The sequence below is a fragment of the Crocodylus siamensis genome, chromosome 1 (assembly GCF_052110815.1).
Source record: "Crocodylus siamensis isolate JL-2025a chromosome 1, ASM5211081v1, whole genome shotgun sequence".
Taxonomy (NCBI): domain Eukaryota; kingdom Metazoa; phylum Chordata; order Crocodylia; family Crocodylidae; genus Crocodylus; species Crocodylus siamensis.
In genome coordinates, this window is record NC_143395.1 from 232,716,830 (window position 1) to 232,735,981 (window position 19,152).

The 19,152-nt window shown below is 42.7% G+C and overlaps 1 protein-coding gene across 6 annotated transcripts in view; it reads right to left on the reverse strand.

The window, feature by feature from the left end:
- Positions 1–7,607: 7,607 nt before the first annotated feature.
- The window catches only part of DCAF6 (DDB1 and CUL4 associated factor 6), a 142,424-nt gene continuing 130,879 nt past the window's right edge, over positions 7,608–19,152 (reverse strand). For all 6 annotated transcript variants that reach the window (XM_090058962.1, XM_090058952.1, XM_090058935.1 and 3 more), the window contains 4 exons: positions 16,955–17,111; positions 13,079–13,167; positions 9,966–10,071; positions 7,608–8,057 (listed from right to left, as the gene is read on the reverse strand). In XM_090058962.1, the coding sequence (XP_089915088.1) occupies positions 7,993–8,057; positions 9,966–10,071; positions 13,079–13,167; positions 16,955–17,111 (417 nt within the window). In that variant the 3' untranslated portion in view covers positions 7,608–7,992. The remainder of the gene's footprint in view (positions 8,058–9,965; positions 10,072–13,078; positions 13,168–16,954; positions 17,112–19,152) is intronic.

The following is a 19,152-nucleotide window of genomic DNA, read 5'->3' on the forward strand; positions in this document are numbered from 1 at the left end:
CCTGCCCCTGCCCCAGCCTCACTTCCTCCCTTACTGCCATGGGGTGGGGGCAGATAGAGGCCCCAGCAGTGAGAAAGGGAGCAGGGCACAGGCAGGAGCAGGGGCTGGGGGAATGTGGGGGGAAAAATGGAGACCTGGGGGGCACGTGCCTCTATCTGCCCCCCCGCCTTCCCCATAGACTAACCTGTGAGGAGCGGAGGAGGCGCGGAAAGAGGTAGATCTTGGGTTGCTTTTTAATTCAAAAAGTGATCTCCTACTTAAAAAGGTTGGAGACCACTGAAGTAGATAGATCTAACTAGCATAAAAAAATACATCATTCACAAAACTAATATTTTCCAGAACTCCACCCTATTTTTTTCTCAAAACATCCAGGATAAACTTTTATGCTTCTGTGTGTTTTTGAATTGTAAAAGTAAAGAAACATTAACAAAGGGTGGGAGATTTTGCAGTGTTACTACATATTCAAAAAATCATGAGATCCCCCACTATGAGGGGATTTTTATTTTATTTTATTTTAAGAGTAGCCTTGGAACATATTTCAAGCTTTCTCTGGAAGCTTGAGTGCTACAAATTTATCTTTTCATTTTTAAATGAAATTTATCTAATCACATGTCTGGGAACAGGAGCTTTAGAAATACCAAATGGTACAAGACTCTTGATAAGAGTGGCCCTACACAACAAAAGCACTAATTAAATATCATTGCTTCAAAGGCTTTACAAGGTCTGAATAATCTCCATGTAAACATCCAAACTCTTGGCTGCTTATTCAACCCAAACTTCTACACCTCTTGAGATTTACCCTCACTCAAAATTGAATGGTACTTGTATGTCTGCATATCTGAATGCCAAAGTTTATGTAAATGGCCCTTTAGCAAGTAATGAGTGTCAAATGGAAAGCTTTGAAAAAGCGCCCTTTAGAAATACCACTGTTCTTATCTGGCACAATATGCTTTTTGACAAGGTTTTGCTAGAATTGTAAGTGAAACAGAAGGGGCCAGAGCAGCTTTTCTATTTTTCCAAGCATTCATAGTCATAGAGTGTGTCTACATGTGCCTATTAATGCACTTGAATAAATTCCAGAGTTTATCACCCCAGAGTTCATTACTCCTATGCCTGGGACTGGAGTGTGTTGAGCCAGGTTAGAGTAGCCCTGGCTGGCAGGGATTCTGAAGGGCTGTTCTCCCCACACCCCCTAGTTTCCCTCCCACCCACCCCCAGCCCAACATGTTGAGGGGCTCGCTGGGCCATGAGGGTACTTCAGTACCGGGCTAGCCATCAGGCTACATCTACATGTGCACTGCTGCAGAATTTTTTACTGCACCAGGATAGTACTTGTATTTACAAGTACTAACCTGCTTAGGAGTAAATTAGTTTACTTCAGCCTAATAGGGACGCATGTGTGGATGTGAGATATTTACTGCGCAGCTAATAAGTCTCCTGCGCAATAAACATTTTGTGTAGGTGTGCCCATAATGTATAAAGATCCTTCAGTAAAGACCAGGGTCATTTAAAAAAAAGAAATATCAACAATGCACATGCAGAGGCATAACAGGATGATTCTGCACCTGGGGCAGCAGTAACACACAGGGTGACACCGGTTGCAGTGACCACTAGACAGTGACAGCTGCTATTTTGGCACTCCCACCTGAAGCAGCCCACACAGGGCTGCTGCCCTTAGATACACTACTGTGCGTGACCATGCGTCTTTCAGATCTATTTGTACATTTAGACTCAATTAACTGGTTATAACACTTGAAAAGTTTGAAGTCTGTCTTTCAGAAGAGAGTTGCTCAGGAAGAGCTACAAAACTGTATACCAACGTGCCATAAGAGAAAACCTGGAATGAAAAAATAATTTAAAAGGGGAGGAAGCAAGTGATGGAGTAGGAAAATAATGTTTTAAAGAAAAGACTTACTGATTGAATATATATATTTAATATTAATTAGATGTGAAATGGCAAAAGTAATTAGTTTCCAGAAATAGGATTTTAAAGAAACCATCATCTCCTTTTGCCAGCTTTTGGTGTAAGCAGGCGTCTCTCACTGATGTGTTAAATTCTTTATTTCTGTCATAAGGGCTAAGTGTAGACAGTCAAAAAGCCCAAGGGTGAATCAATTCAATCTTTGCAGATTAGTCTAAGTTACTTGCATTGAACCAATAAGCAAGTGAACAGACATTCAGTTTTGATTCTGGAAATGCAGCCACATGACTGCAGTGGGTCAGGCTAAAAGCCAGAGTGCTAGGGAACACCTCCCTGCTCATCTGGAGCAGACAACTTGGGCCAAGGCTATCCCTCCCACCCTTCAAGTTGGGGATTTGCAGGGCAGGTGAAAAGCATCCTGGGATGCTGGGGGACTGGGAGTTAACTTAAACCTGTAGGGGCCCTGGAATAGAAATTCAATAAACCTATTTAACTTAAATCAGTTAAGTTTTATACTACATGCATCCAGTTTTATCTTATACTGGCTTCAGCCATTTTGAAAGCAGTTTATATGCACTGAACTTCTGTTGTGTTACACATTTGAACTGTTTTTCGATCACTTATTCTGGTTTATGTGTAATTTCTGTCCTTAGCTAAGGGACTGACCTATAAGTAGATTAACAACAGCACTAATTTATATTATTTACATTACTGGGCTACTTAAGAACCCCAGTTGTGGCCCAGCACCCTTCTTTCCACTGTGCTGGGTATTGTACAAACACAGAACAAAATGAATCCCTGCCCCAGATAATCTGAATCCTAATATAGAGCAGGTTTGCTGATTTTTAAATACACACACACACACTATATAGTTATTCAAGCCTGAATTATAAAGAACTTTACTAGACAGTTTTTATGTTAACTATACAAAATACAACTATATTGACATTGTAAGTGGATGGGTATGGAATAGTCATCTTCGAATACTCTATTTTAATCCTTTCTTAAATCAAGATTTAAAAAAATGGAGACAGTTCTCCAATCTCTGAACTAGAAAAACTGCTAGTGGGCTCAGTGGGCTTTTTCATGGGTCCCATCATTACAGTCTCTCAGCACTGCATTGTCCCCTATTTACATACAAGGAAATGGTCAAAGCTATACGTATGCTCTATAGAGACTTGTGACACTCAGAAAGAAGTGGATATTTTCAAAATAGATTGTGGGCACTCCATGTTCTTTGAAGATACACCCACACCATCTGAACAGTGAAACAAAGTTGGGTATTCAGCAGTCAAATATTTTTGCCTAATATCTGGGGAGCAGGGCAACAGAAGTTTTCGTGCCCCTCCTCTGCACAAGACAACCCCCAGGTTTCTTCTAAGAAATAAGAGTACAGCTTATTTTTACCCCACTCCTCTTAAACAGGCAGCCATTGGTTGCTTTCTGTCTCTGTGGCGTAGCATCTTCTTGGATCCGTTTCCTGCTCCTGATGCAACAGCTCTCACGATACACCCTCTAACTACCCCAGCCTCCTCCTCTTGGAGACTCCCCAGAACCCTCTACTTTCCACAAAACCCTCTCAGAATGTAGCCCCAAGATCTTGCTTTTGGAACAGTCCACTCCCTACCCCCCATCCCAGTCCCTCCTCAACCAGGTCTTTTGCCTTCTCTAAAATGCACCTCATTCTCTGTCACTCCCAGTTCCCTATCCTGTCTTCCCCTGAATCTGTCTCTTCTCCCCCAGCCCCTTCACAGCCATTTCTTCTCCTGCCCCCCCACAAATCCCTCCATCTTTTCTTCCTTTCCCCAACATTCCTAGGCTCTCTTCCCTCCATCATTCTTTCCAGTTCTCCCTGTTTCTTCACAACCCTACCCACTCCAGCCTAGTCTCCTCTCTGCACCACCTGCATCTGCTGGACCAGCAGTCAGATTCCCCATAGCTGTTCTCCTTGTGCCATCCCCTTGCACTTCCCTATTAGGAGATGCCATTGCTCCTTCCTCGGTCAGCCAGGTACTCGGCAGGATAAAGGCTCAGGAAAGGACCTGCAGACTGTAGCTTGGGATATGACAGGTGCTATTGGTGGGGAGGACCCTTTGTGTTTAACAAACAGTAAAGGGATGGTAGTAAGAAAAGGGGAGGAAGCATGCATTGAACAAGGTTGCATAAAACAACCACAGGTTCCTCTTCTGTCACAAATTGTCAAGTATACATGCCTTGTTGCAAAGTAAGGACAAGACTGCTGCTCATTTGTTAGCTGCCTAACTGTAAAAGGAGCAAAACAAGAAAAAAAAAGACAGTCATTTAAATAAAATCAACAATTATTTGCACTACAGCAACTGTAGTTCTTGAGATGTGTTATCCAGACATCCTCCACTCTTGAGCAATGAAGACAAAAACAGCATTTTTATATTACACATCTAATAACTACTTTATGCAACTAGTGGTTGCTAAGCAAGTGCTAGCTAAGCAAGTGCTAGTTAATGAATGCCACAAATACATATATACCTTAAAGACAGGAGGCGCATTGTGAAGGAAGATGAAACCCAAAATTGAGAAGGATATTTAAAATGTCCATTCAAATTTCCTAGTTCAGTTACTCCACGCTAGAATGAAATGACCACTACACCTATTTTAGTACAGGTAAGCTGACAATTTATATGCGCTATCAGACAGACTCCTAGAGGTGAATAAGATAAAAGCAGGCTATTTTCAGACATTACCGGAGAAAGACTAAAAATGGAAGTTGATAGTAGCAGTCTAGCTGCAGGTACAAAAAAAAAAAAAATGGGGAAAATGGCAGAGAGGAGGAAAAAAACCCACTGGAATAGGGATCTTAGTTTTAGAAATGATTTCTTTCAAGAACTATGTGTTACGTAAATTCTCTGCCAATATAAAACAGGCTGTAGACTCAGGTAATAAGCTGCATAAATATTGGGGGAGACAAGGGAGAATCACAGAAAATTAGGGTTGGAAGGGGGCCTCAGGAGGTCATCAACAGAACTGTGCAAAACAGCACTCTTTAGTTTCAGCTTAAGTTTCACCGTTTTGAAGGGACAGTGTTTTGTTTTTTTTGTTTCATAACTACTTTTCCATTCCGTTTCGTCAGAACAGTTTCACTGTTTTGATGCTAGTTTCAATGTTTTACCCATAGGCTAGAATGCGGAATCATGAAAATGCCTATAACTGTCATTTCTTGCTTGATTCAGATGAAAATTTCGGGGATGGTAGCCCCTTCTGAGGATATGAAGACTGCCAAGTTTCAAGCAGATAGGTGCAGGGGTTTCTGGGAAACTGCACCTCAAACTGTTCAAAGCAAAACTCTTTTTATCACTTGCTGGCAGTGGCAACCTGCTGAAACCCCATGCGCAGATCAGGGGCCCGTGCCCCCCAGGAAGATCTGAGGAAATGATCAGAGAGTTGGGGAATCAAACAGGGAGCTAGATGTCAATATCAGAGCAGTCCTTACCCCCTCCTCCCCCTCCCTCTCCTTAGTTTCTGTTTAGCTGCAAGCAAGCCCAGCTTCAAAACTTTTGAAACGTTTCGAGCGCCCTTGTTACATTTCAAAGCTGTTTCAAAGCCTTTTGTTTCATTTCGATTTTGTTGTTTCAAGCTCAAAACGTGTCAAAACAGCTTCAGAATGAAACACCTGGCAAAGTTTAGCACAGCCCTATCATCTAGTCCAATACCCTACTCAAAGCAGGACTTCCCCAATTATATCATCCCAACTGAGGTTTTGTCTACCTGGGTCTTAAAAACCTCTAAGGATGGAGGAGATTCCACCACCTCTCTGGGTAACCCATTTGTGCTTTACTACCTTCCTTGTGAGAAAGGTTTTTCTAAGATCTAACCTAAACTTTTCCTTGCTGCAACTTGAGACCATTGCTTCTTGTTCTGTCTTCTGCCACCAGCGAGAACAGTTTAGCTCAGAGGTGGGCAAAATGGCAGATCTGGCTGGTCTCCTGCCTGCATCGCTGTGGCCAGTTTCCATGGAGACCCCAGGAGGGGCAGTATCACAAAGTTTCCATGGATACCAACCCAAGCAGTGCTGGCTGAGTGCACAACCGGGCAGGGAGCTGCTCCAGGGCTGGGATTTTGTGGCAGTGATGGTAGGGGTCCAGAGCTGGGGCAGAGCCATGATCTGCTGCATGCATGTGCCTGCTCTGCGGTCCTAAGCCAGCGTGTGAGGGCAGATCGCAGCTCTGCCTCAGTTCCAGACCACTCTGTCACAACTGCAAAATCCCAGCCCCAGGGCAGCTCCCTGCCCAACTGCATGTCCTTCCAGCCTCCGTGTAAACCTTGGCCCCATGCTGTCATGGCCCTGCCCTTCCTGGGGTCTCCATGGAAACCAGCTGCAGAGACATGGGCAAGAGCTGCTGGGAAATGAAGTCTGCCGTGGGCTGCATCTGGCCGATGGGCCAGATGTTGCCCACCCCTGGTCTAGCTCCATCCCCTTTAGAGCCCTCCTTCAGGTAGTTGGAGGCTGCTATTAAATCCCCTCTCAGTCTTCTCTTCTCCACTAAATAAGCTCCATTCTCTCAGCCTCTCTGCATAAGTCCTATTCCCAACCCCAATTTCACTGCCCTCATTGGACTCTCTCCAATTTGTCCACATCCTTTCTGTAGTGGGAGGCCCAAAGCTAGACACAGTACTCCAGATGCGGTCTCACCAGTGCTGAATGGAGGGGAAGAATCACTTCCCTCATTCTGCTGACAACGCTCCTACTAATTCAGCCCAGTATGCTGTTAGCCTTCTTCACAAAAAAGGCACACTGTTGGCTTATATTCCGCTTATTGTCCACTGTAACCCCCAGGTCCCTTTTTGCAGAGCTGGTGTTTAGTGGCAGGGCACAGTAATTTTTTCACAATTCTGAGCACCAAGCCATTGCAACCTGAGAGCACAAAATGTTCTCTTGCAAAACAGTTAATTCTGGGATAGGTCTGTTCCATTTCTTTAGGCTGCATATCTCCCTTTAATTTTCCCAGAGGCATACATGCTACTCATAATGCTCAAGTAGACATAACTACTTTGCCTTAGTATAGAAAGCCTGAATAACTTTGGTGTCCTCAAATTACAGAAGAGGCTAAAGCACTTCAAGGGTTTGGGGCAGAATGGACAGTCAGACAGCAGTTTCAGACACTTCCAGGTACTCAAAGTCAATTCTTTGCCCATCCAAATCCCAACAACCCCCAAACCCAGCATTACAATAAGCTTTCTGTACCTGCCCAAGCTACAAAACATTTGGCCTAAATGTCTGGCCCAAAAAGCACATGTAGATTTTGTGACAGAGACAATTTATAAGCTAAGATTTCCTTAATTCCCATATAGAATTATAACCACAGCCACAAAACCATTGTTCTTCGTGGGAGTTTTACCTTCATAATATCACACTATTATTAAATTTATTTTACTCTCCTTGGGTATTACACAAATGTATGGACACAAAAAAAATGAAAAACTTAAAAAAATGAATTAAGAAAAAAAAATCAGATGGGCCCTTTTCATGTTAATTGACTGTTAAGGATAGAGGGCCCACTTCTCCAGGGTGGCATGAACTATCATAGAGGTCAACAGGAATTGGAACTACTCAACACTTCACAGCATCCTATTCATACTGGGAGAAAGAACCAAGATGGAGGTTATAATATTAATAATGACAAATCAATAACTACACAAGAGAGCATGAGAATTTAAAACAACCAAATCTTTTTAATTAGAAAGCAACAAACATGCAGATAGCAGGTATAGAAATTTATTTGAACCAATGTTTTTTTTTTTACTATAATGAAAGTTATTTTTAAACATTGATCCAAGCTCCCACGTTTGCAAGTTAAGGAAAATATTGCACTTTGCATCTTCTAGCACCCCTCATACATGCCAAAACATTTTAAAAACATTTCTGCTTATTTTACTTGCACTCTCCCCCCAGAGTCATGCACACAATCGTTCAAAAACAAAATGTTAGGTTATCCAAAAGCAATACCTTAAAATTGCACTAAAGCTCTGTAAGGAAAAATATAATTAATGTCTTATACAAATTCCTTAACATCTAGGTGGTCACGTAGAAGAGACTGTTACTCTTCATCTTCATTTTCATTTTCCTGACCAGATCCTTCTGACCTGTCACCCTCCAATCTGTCTGTAAGACAAAAGAATCATTAAAAGTACAATTTAAAATATTTTCTAACTTCCTAGTTACAAAATTATGTATTCATTACCTATTACAAAGTGCACCTAGGTACTACTGCAAAGACAAGTCTACTGCATATACTGAATAGGAATGCTACAACAACACAAGAAAGCAAGGACAGTAAAAACAAAGAAGACTAGAAATCGTTAAGTACCAAGGGGATGAATGAGGCAACATCTAACTTGTGCCTTTTTTCAGCACAAAGGAAATGGGATTGAGCACTTTAAAAAAGAAAGATAGGGAATCCATGAGGTGACTGGTCTCTTTAAGGCAGCTGGAGCTAAGGAAGCATTAAAAGACAGTTGTAAACAGAAATTTGCATCTGTCAGAAAACTGGGGACACTGCTGTCAGTGACTGTATGCTTCACAAGAGATGATTTTTGAGTAGCTGTCTAGAGAAAGAGCAAAATTAAAAGGAGACACAGGAGGGAGGGAGCAAAAAATTGGCTCAGGACATTCAAACAGTGCACCTCATCAGTTACCTCTTCAGCAAAACAACATTGTCAGAAATATGATTACTGAAGTGTAAAGTTGTTCTATCCTTGGAACAGAATATACCAAACAAGGAAGTCATAAATTGTATAAAGAAGCGTATAGCATCTGACCATATATCCCAAGGAATCTTAAAAATAAAACAAGCTAATTGTGATAGTTTTGGGGTGATGTTTTAGCCATACACAAGCTAACAGCGTTAGCTATATTAATTTTGCAATAAATACTTATACTAGACAAGGATTATATATAGTACAGGACTAGGTGTACACCGATAGACATTTTAGCAGCCGATACCAATAGCTGATTTTTAAGGAGGCATATTGCCCAATACGATCCAATTTCCAATACCAGCTTGGCAGCATGGGGAGCTGCCTCCAGCTGGTAAGTCTGGTGTGGTGGAACGGGAGGGGGGAGGTGAGGGACTGGGGGGGGGTGCAGATCAAGGCCTCTGCTGTAAGGGAGGGTGTGGGGCTGGGGTAGAGCCAGTGCTGCCCAGCTGGGGTGGGGCAGGCGTGGCACAGAGCCGCAGTTCATTCGGGGGGGGGGAGGGGGGGCGCAGGAAGCTGGGGAGCTCCCACCACTGCACACTGCTCATCCAAGAGCTGCTGGTCTGGCAGCTTGTCCAGCGGCTCCCGCTGCTGCTCCTGCTGCTTGTCCAGGAAGGCACAGAGGGGGCCCGTGCACCCGGATCTGTGCAGAGCAGGCTGTGGCCAGGCTGCACCAAGTTCTTCCCAGTGGGGCGGGGCTGCGCTGGGAACAGGCAACAGTAAATTTGTGGCTGCAGCCCCTCCCCCATAAGCCCTTCCTAGTACAGCCCCACCCTTCTGGGAAGAGTTTGCTGCAGAACTGGCCCCAGCCTGCCCTACCCTATGCAGATCTGGGGGCATGCCCCCCCCGACAAGTGGCAGGAGCAGCAGCGGGAGCCTCCAGACAAGCAGTCGGCTGCCGGACCAGCGGCACACAGCAGCAGGAGCCACCCTGCTCCTCCCCCCAGACGAACTGTAGCTCCATCTTGTGCCTACCTTGCCCTGGCTGGACAGCGCTTGTTCCTTCCCCTGTCCCACCCCTCCCTCACCACAGTGGCCTTGATCTGCTCCCCCAGCCCCTTCCCCCCCCCCCCCGCCCTTCCATCAGACCAGATTTACCAGCTGGAGGCAGCTCTCCATGCTGCCGGGCTGTACTTGCCACTTGTGTTGTGCTGCGGCTACACGCATGCATGGGTAATTTATTGGCCAGATTATCGGCTTGATATAGCTGATTTCCAATAAATTTTCTTTATATCGGTGCTGATCCAATATTGGACGGATATATCGGTGCACCTCTATACAAGACTGCACAGAAACTGCTCCAATAGTCTCCTACCTGCTCTTATATGATTCAACGATGCCAACATTCGTAACATGAAAGAAGCTGGAACAGTAATAGTGTTTCTTGTCTCTTCCAGCATTAATTCATTACGAGTTATAACCTGGGATTGGCGGGGTGGGAGGGAGAAAAAAAAAGTATTAATAAAATTTCAAATGGTTTTAACCAGGCTTAGTGTGTAGTGTATATAAGACACTATGTAACTTGGACTCTGTAAAAAAGCTTATAGACAGATTACAGAGTAAACAGCATAAATTATGGAGACGAGTGTTACAGACGTACGGTACAGTGAGGAAAAAACAGTTACAGAAGGGGGAATCTATCCACATATACCTATTTTTCTATCCAGGTAATATTTTTAATGTGATCTTCACTATGGTATTGGAGTGCCTGGTCAGGGATAGACAATGGAGAAAAATAAATGTGACAACAAGATATGACATGAATGACAAGTGCTAAGCGGGAGTGACATACGTTAATGTAGAAAATGAAGCTCTTGCACCAATGCTGGTCCTGACCACGGAAAAGAAGTCACTTCTCTCCTTTTAGTCTCACAGTGTCCTCCCCTCCCCCCCCATTTCCTGTTCACCACCTCTTCCAGCTATGAAGTTTGAAACCCTGGAACTGAACTGGACCCAGTTCCTTCCCATCTTCTCTCATTCCTTCCTATTTATTCTCTCCCTACTCTCATCTGGTTCTTTTCCTTCAGCTTTCAAAAGTACTCCTCTATGACTGCTAAAAACCTGACCATATTTACTGCCATATTTTTCTTACCCTCTCTTTCTTCCTTAAACATGGATGCTCCGATGCCTTTTTGTTCTCTCCAAGAAAAATGTTCTTTTAAATGTTACAAATGACCTACTCCTGGCCAAATCCAAGAGCCTCTCTCTTCTCCATTACCATCATTCGCTGTTGACCAACATTTTTGGACAGTTAACTATTCCCTCCTCAACTTGCTCATTCTTGAACTCCCATGAGTCTGCCTTTTGCTGGGTCTCCTCCTACCTGTCCAATTGTTCCTTTAGCAACACTATTTTTGGTCCTTTAGCCTCCTCTCTGCTCCCTCTAAGACTCTGTTTCAGGATTCTGCCCATAGCCCCTTAACTTTTTCCTGGTGAATGATCTCATCTGCTCTCTTAGTTTAGCTACTGTTTCCTAAAAGTACCGTTTCCTCCTGGCCTTTCCCTGATCATCTAGTTTTGAATATGGGCATTTCATCTCGGACACCTATCATTAAATTAACAAAGACTGAATTCCTCATCTTTCCCAAATTTCTTACTCCTCCCAAGCAGAACTTAATAAAAGAATTAACGTTTCTCGCAGAAAAACTAAAATTTCTACAACTGTTAAGAATTGGGCATTGGTGTTAAAAATTATTTCTCCTTCATTTACTTAGCCTGAAAAAAATTGAAGAACTGCAGCCATAATACTAACCCACTGCATGAACATTTTAAAGTGTTATAAACTCAGAACAGAATACTTTTTACAGGATCTACATTTAATAATATTTTTAATTTTGAATTATCTTGCAGCATGCCACAGGCTTAACATAACATACGACACATGGGTAAGGATCACTTTACCCACTCCTAAAAATGAAGACAAAACCTTTTGGCTGGAACAGGACAACTACATAGCAGTCGTATCAAGAATACAAAACCAAACTGGTGACATAATGAAAGATTTAAAGACTTGGTCATACTCAAGTCATTTTCCCTTTGCTCCTCTGTCCTCTCAATGGACTTTAAACCAAATACTGTCCTTGAACCCACACTCTTCCTATTGCAACGAACACAAGGACACATGGTATAGCCTTTGGACAGATTTGCTTGAATGCATCAGATTTAAGGAGTGGACAGCACATATTTTTGAAGCAACACACTACTTATATAGAGAATAAATCACGCGGCTACTTCATCAATGCCTGAGCAGCAGTTATTTGAAAAGACCACAAGAGGAGAAAGAAATATTTAATTTGGCCCTGTTTTATTATGCCAGCAGTGACACCATGACAGTAAAAATTGAAAAAAATCCCATTAAAAAAATCAGTTTAATAAAGCTGGCATGACAACTATTCATTAGTTATAACTACAGACCTACTTAATTTGCAGTTTCATGAATTTCATGAAAATCGTGAAAACTGGAATTGTCTCCAAACTCCATGAAATCAACCCAAAAAACTTACTAAAAATAAAATGTGCCACCTGGTGGGGTGGCGTGAAGGGCAGCAGACAAGATGGCAGCTTCCCCTCTGCCCCTACCAGGGCCTCTCTGGCAATCAGTGCCGAGGGACAGGGCCACAAGAAGAGCAGAGGGCAATTGAGATAGTGGCTGCTCCCTCTTCCCCACCTCCCCACCAAGGCCTCTCTGCCAGTCAGTGCTGAAGGGCAGGGCTGCTGTGAAACAACTGCACAATTAGAACTTTATGCCACGATCAACCCACGAAAATTGGTAAGTCCCCCCCACAATTTAGGTAGACCCCTAGTTATAACTGCCTGGTCACTGCAGACTATCACCCCAGAAAAAGCAAAGATTATTTGACTGTCCTAATTGCAAAGCCATGTTTTGAATTTCTACTTGATCCTAACTTAGTTTCCTGTATTTAAAATGCTTACTGTAAGCTGATTGGTTGCTGAAACCAAGCAGTATAACTCTCAGCTTCCACTATGTTTCTCAACATAGTTTTGTACCTGAAATTATTGAATAGAGTTGCTTTCAATTTAACCTGTCTGCAGTACATCTACGGGTTTAGTTCAGTTATTTTAGGTCACTTGCCACTGCTTTCATTATTGAATCCTATTACCCATCTTTGTAAATTTGTTTCTTCAAACTCTTCTCCCATTTGTTTCACATTTGTGGTCTCCTATCACTGCTATTCTTAGAAATTTCAGTATTTCCTAGTATTTCTTACTTATGGGTGTTCATGTGCTAGGAAGACCTGAAAAATCAATTGTTTTAAGAACAGCTTATTTTTAAAACAAAACTGATGACTGATTTATTTAAATTTAAAAAACAACATTCAGCTATCGGAGGTAAGATGAGATTTCAGAGACACTTTTTGCTAGAAACAGAGGTTCCAGTGTTACTGTGAAGAGAGAAAATCTTCTTACCTCATCTGCAAGCTTTCGGTTAAAAATCTTGGACTCTTCTAGCGGTGACCAGATTTTTATATCATAATCAATACCCGATGAAGCAAGAACTAGAAATTTACATATAAAATAGTATTAGGAAAAACACTCTGAAGTGCTTGTTTTCTTCATGTCTTAATTGGAATTTGACAGAAGTACATCATTAAGCGCATGTCTGCACACACCCAAATATACCCCTCATCTAATTAAAAACATGCATTTTACATGGAAATACATAATCCTGCCAACATTTACACTGTTGGGTCTATTGTGTTTGATGAGACTAAGTAGCAAGCATTTTTATGGGAACTGAGACAGATTAAACGCGAAGAAAATAAATACCAATTTCATATTTGATTTCGTTTTCTTTATACAGAATGTGCATCGTTTAGAACTAGAAAGTTTCTGTGACTATTATACTCTCTGATGACTCAAAAAATATTTATTGTCACAGTAAAGATTGCAGGACTTGCAGGTCCATAAGCAACAATAGATGCAAGCGCTCCACAAATTAAACAACTATTTTTTTCTTCAAATTTTTGTAATGTACATTTCAAAAGCACATGGTGTTTTGAAAAATATTTTTAAAAATATCTGCAACATGACGAAGAACTGGAGGGTCCTTAGAATTACTGCACTAGAACAACACGGAGCAGGGAGCTGTTAGGAGGCTTTCAGCTGACATGACTTTGAGTCAAGTGCCAGCCCTTTGCCTCAAGGGCTGATCTCCACTGTTCCTTTTTCAAAGACACAGCTGGAAGGGAGCTGCACAGGATTAAGAGTCAGGTAAGTTGCAGGTATATTTCGGGAAAGATTCTGAAAGATTTGGCCCTCGCAGGGGGCCAAGTAGTGGCACATTTAACACGCATCTAGGACCAGGCAATTTCATTAAACATTCAAAGTTCAGATGCTTATCCAAAATAGGAGAGTGTTCCTTTAAGTGTGAACATTTTTCTCAGATTCTCGGTCTTACCAATTACATTTCTGATATTAATATAGATGAAATATTATTAAGAAAACCTTTTGCAATGTTATATTAATCCCATTTCATAGGAAAATGCGACTGGATGGTGCTTAGCAGGCCCCTGAGACCAGTCCACTGAAACTGCAACCATTTGACCAAAGAGTGGAGCACAGCTATACCTCAGCTCCGGACTACACTGTCGCTGCCACAAGATCCCAGCCCCAGAGCACCTTGTTGCCCAGCCGTGCATCCTGCCAGCACTGCCGGGTCTGGTGTCCAGAGAAACCCTGGCCCAGCAGATCATCCCATGCCAACTTCTCATGTTAGGACAGTAACAAAAAGCACCTTACAACATGCCTTCTGTAAAAGCAGGGGATTCAAGAGAGCTGCCATTGTCCTGACACTGCAATGGCATAGAAAAGGGATGGGTAAAATGGTGGATCGAGCCAGCAGCTGGACTCCATTTCTCAGAAACTCCTGCCCACATCACTGTGGCCAGTTTCCAGGGAAACCCAATAGCAGCGATGCCTGACGTCACCGGCAGGGCGGGTGGCTAGGCAGGGAACTGCTCCGCGGCCAGGGCTGGGATCTTTCAGTGATGACAGCGTGGTCCGGAGCCAGGACAGCGGAGCACAGCTGTACCTCAGCTCCAGACTACGCTGTTGCTGCCACAAGGCCCCAGCCCCAGAGCAGCTCGTTGCCCAGCCGTGCGTTCTGCCAGCGCTGTCGGGTCTGGTGTCCAGAGAAACCCTGGCCCTGCACAATCATGGCACTGCTGTTGAAACCAGTCACGGCAACGCAGGCAGGGGCTGCTAGGAAATGGAGTCTGCTGTGGGCCCAATCCAGCCTGTGGACCAGACTTTGCTTGCCCCTGGCAAAGAAGGTAATAAGTAAATACATGCTTGATGGTCCTTGGAAGAGACATCTGTCCCATGCTACAAAGTAATGCAAATCTATCCATAGTCCTTGCAAATCTGATCTAACAAAAAATTCCTACATGACTTCAAATCTGGCAACTGTTTCGACTTGGACCATATGGCAAAGCCCTCCAAGCTACTAAATACAGCTTAGCGAAAACTCACACCTCTAGATGGGGCCAATGTCCTATGCTTTAGAAGAGGACTCAGCAACCTACAGCCAGCAAAGAGTGTGATCCAACATGGGGGATTGGTGGCATAGCACTGCACTGTGCCACCTATCCTCACTGCAGCACCTACTGCTCTGCTGTAGCTGTGCTTCCCTTTGCTGCAGAGAGGATGGGATCAGAGGCAAAAGTAAATGCAGGCAGCTGACTGCCTGACGAGTGGAAACTTGTGGTTCACAGTGGGGGGCAAAGTCACAAAAGGTGGCCTGCACCAACCAAAGGCTACCAAGCCCTGTTTTAGGGAAAGGGAAAGAAACACTAGAAACCTTAAGGCATTCAAGAGAAGAAAAAAAATCCTCCCTGGCTCCTACTGGCATCCAGAAGCCTATAGAAACTATGGCAGTACCACATGGTAACTCTTTTCCCCACAAAGAAAAAGTTACCTTTCAACCCTAACACAGGGATAGCAAATAACTGAATTGTCTTGATCTTAGCCCACAAGAGGCCAAGAAGTGATCATCACATGCACTGTTCATCCGAGAACACCTATGTCCTATGATATTATCCTTTCCATAAGCTTCTCAAGTTCTATCTTGAAGCAAAGCAGGTTCCTTATCTTGACCGCTGTAAACTTCACTCCTCTGCATTAGGTATCTTCTCATTCCCAGTCTAAATTTGTTCTTTTAACTTAATTTACAAGATAGCTCTTGACTCCCTAACCCATCCTTCTTAGTACCCATTCCAGTTTAAATTTTTTTTTTTAAAATAGAGGTACCTATGTATTGCCAGTGGTATGAACACTTCCCTGTTTTTACTGCATGCACCATACCTAATTCACCCTAGAATAGAACTAGCCTTTTTCACAGCCACATCAGAGCAGCTCATGGTCATCATACAATATGCAATACACCTAAGTACATCTTTTCCTCTGTTTCCCTCTAGTCTGATTCTGTCTTATAGCAACTACTCTAACTGCATGACTGCACTTTAGACTATTCAACTTTGTACCATTTCCATTATTCTACTCCACACCTTAACTCTTCTTGGACAGTAATCCAATCTTTCTTCATATCTCACCTTTGCATCACCTGAACATTTTGCAGCAAGGTATCTAATGGAAATGCTAAACATTACAGAGAAGGTAGCTGGATGAAACTAAGCAGCTTAAGTCATAGGAAAAACAACAATAACAAAAGAATTGAAGGCATCTACTCTGAATGCATCAGAAACTGCAAAATGTTTCAGTCTTCATTTTCATCTAAGATCCAGATCACATCATCTTTCCTCTAGAGCAACAGATCTAGCTCTAGAATATTTTCAAAAAATTACCCAAGAGATATATGACTACCAAAGCTCTTCTGTGTCAACTCTACTTCTTTCCTACCAAGTCGGCGAGTTTGAGACATCTCCTGCTCAAGACTCAGCCCGCAACAAAAGTTGTCAGACTTCAGTATTACTTCCCATGCTATTTTATGTGTGGGGATCACTGAGCTTTCTTTCTCTGTGCATGCTGAAGTGGAAGAGACTCTTTCTGTATCCTAACCTCCTTCAAATGCCGTTGGATATCATGTGTTACCACCTTTTTTGTACTGAGGAGCTATAGGATATTGCAGCCTCTGTGGGCCAACATTTACTATTAGAAGACTAGAATGGCAGCAATATGTTGCCTTCAGGCAAGCAAGATTCACCCTCAGGCTCTTAATGATTTAGTAAAGTCACCCTTGGTAGAACAAAATACTGACGACTCAGCTTTACAAAAGCATACTATCAGCTGTATGAACATGTACACTACAAATGGAGATGGTCTTACTCGGGTCAAATGGATGAGGCTGAAGACAATTCACCACATGATTATCAGCTTCCAGCAGCATGAGATGCTCAGCCGTATGCCGATCCCAAATGAAGATATGGCCACAATCTGAACCACTCATGACAAAGTTAGAGCCCCAAAAGTTGGCTTCCTTTATCTGTAGAAAATAAAATTAATTAAATATTTGTTACACTTCACACAATTAGCCCAGAAATTATTCCAATCTCTAAATAAATACCCATTTCGAGAACAAAGCTGGCCCTAACCTATGGACTTTAAAACAAAGTAATAGTAATGGTAAATGTTAATAGTAAATGTTGGCTGCATTTAGATATATGACAGGATCAGAGTGACTGCTGAACCTTCTGGGTCTGCCAAAAAGTGTGCAACTTATTGCCTAACATGTTCCCTTATGGCCAGGTATTATGCAGCCAATAACTATGCCAATAACTTCCTTTCCCCCAGTGGAGTCCATCACTTATTGCAATTCAGCCCTCTTTCTGGGTTACACATAGTTTCACCACTTCTAGGTTAACAATGCCCTAAATAAATTAAATGCCTGCCAAAATAAATACAAGTTTATATTTGGACTCCTGTCTAGCTTTACCCCTTGGGCTCCTCTCTAGCCTTACCTCTCTACCCTCAGATCAGTAACACAATGGACATCTTCCTACTATCCCTCAAGAAAGCTCAATATAGAAGGAAAATAGAAAACTTGATGACTTTCTCTCATCCTACGCTTGAGATTTTTTTAAAACTCTCTTATATTCCCCCTATTTCTTATTTTCTGCACGGCTGGAGGTCTTGCTCTTTCTGCAGGCTCTTCCACAAAGGGAAATTCAAAATCACCTTTCTCTCCTTTTCTGTCAGCCCCACATGCACTCAAATTCTTCCCTTTACCTGCCTAGATCCCATTCTCCAGGTGTACCAGGTGAGGTTAATACAGTTTATAAACTATAGTTAATCCCTTGAAGATTGGCGTGAGATTTATGCAGCTCAAGATCTTATGGTGGAGATGCCATTTCCCCCACTGACTACTCATCAGGAGCATGCCGTCAGGGTGGATTCAAATTGTTTATGTACGTTTCCCTCAACAACTCCCACCTGTCTTACATGAGAGGACAAAGTCTCACTGCTAGTGATGTCAAAGACTGTTTAGAGATCCAAAGAGATGAGAATGGACATCTCTATCCTCCATCAGTTCCACTGAGATGATTTCTGTTCCACATCTAAATTCTGGAAAAGATTCTTCTAGGTCTAAAATATTACCTGCAACTCGATTATCCTGTAGATGGCTTTTACCTAGCTTCTCGAACAGCTTGCTCAGGAATTGGGAACTCTACCAATCAGTGATAGTTTGCTAGAAATGATGTATCCAAGGTAATTTTCTTCCATGCTGGCCAGACTATTGCATGTTCAAAGAAAGAAAGATTCCTTTTCTAAATGAGACCTTATTTCGGTCAGAAATGGCACCAGTTGCTCATGACTCTCATAAGGCACAACAGGTGTACAGTGGATACAGAGAACTAAAGGATAAGATTCCCTCAGAATGTCCACATGTTCTTAAATGAATAAGTATACTAAACTTTAGGAATACACATGGACTATTAGGTGCTAGATCCATTAAATCGTTTCAGAAATACAGAAAGAGAGTTCTAGAGCCTATTTTATATCCGAGCTCCAAGATTTGTAGGTACTCAAGACTGATGAAATGTTCTGGATACCTCCATCAGGCAGGATTTGACAGGTTACAGGGTAATCAAGCTTTAGTATATGCTTTGAGAAACCAACCTATTTTCTGTCATCTGTGTTCAAATGCTGGTTCTCTCCATCTGCGGCAGATGTCAGCTAAAGGAGGAGATGGAGAAAAAGGAACTTCTTGAGGCTAGAATACAATCGTGATTCACTGCAGTCCTGGACTCCTTACTCAGCAGCTCAAGTGCAGTCATCTAGTTTTGGAATTTGCTGAAGCCCACAAGTGTTCATGGCTGAACCAGCTCCCCTGGTTCTTCTTGGTGCTGGGAGCTAGAAGATCTCGGATCACTGTCTTATTTAAAATGACAGTCTGGTCAAGACAATGGCTCAGCTGTGTGTCCTCTAGCTAAATATCATGTTGAGGTGGTAACTGATTGCACAGGCTGAGCCAGAGATGACCTGTGAAAGTCCTTGGGAGACAAGTGAGGAGATAATCTTCTACA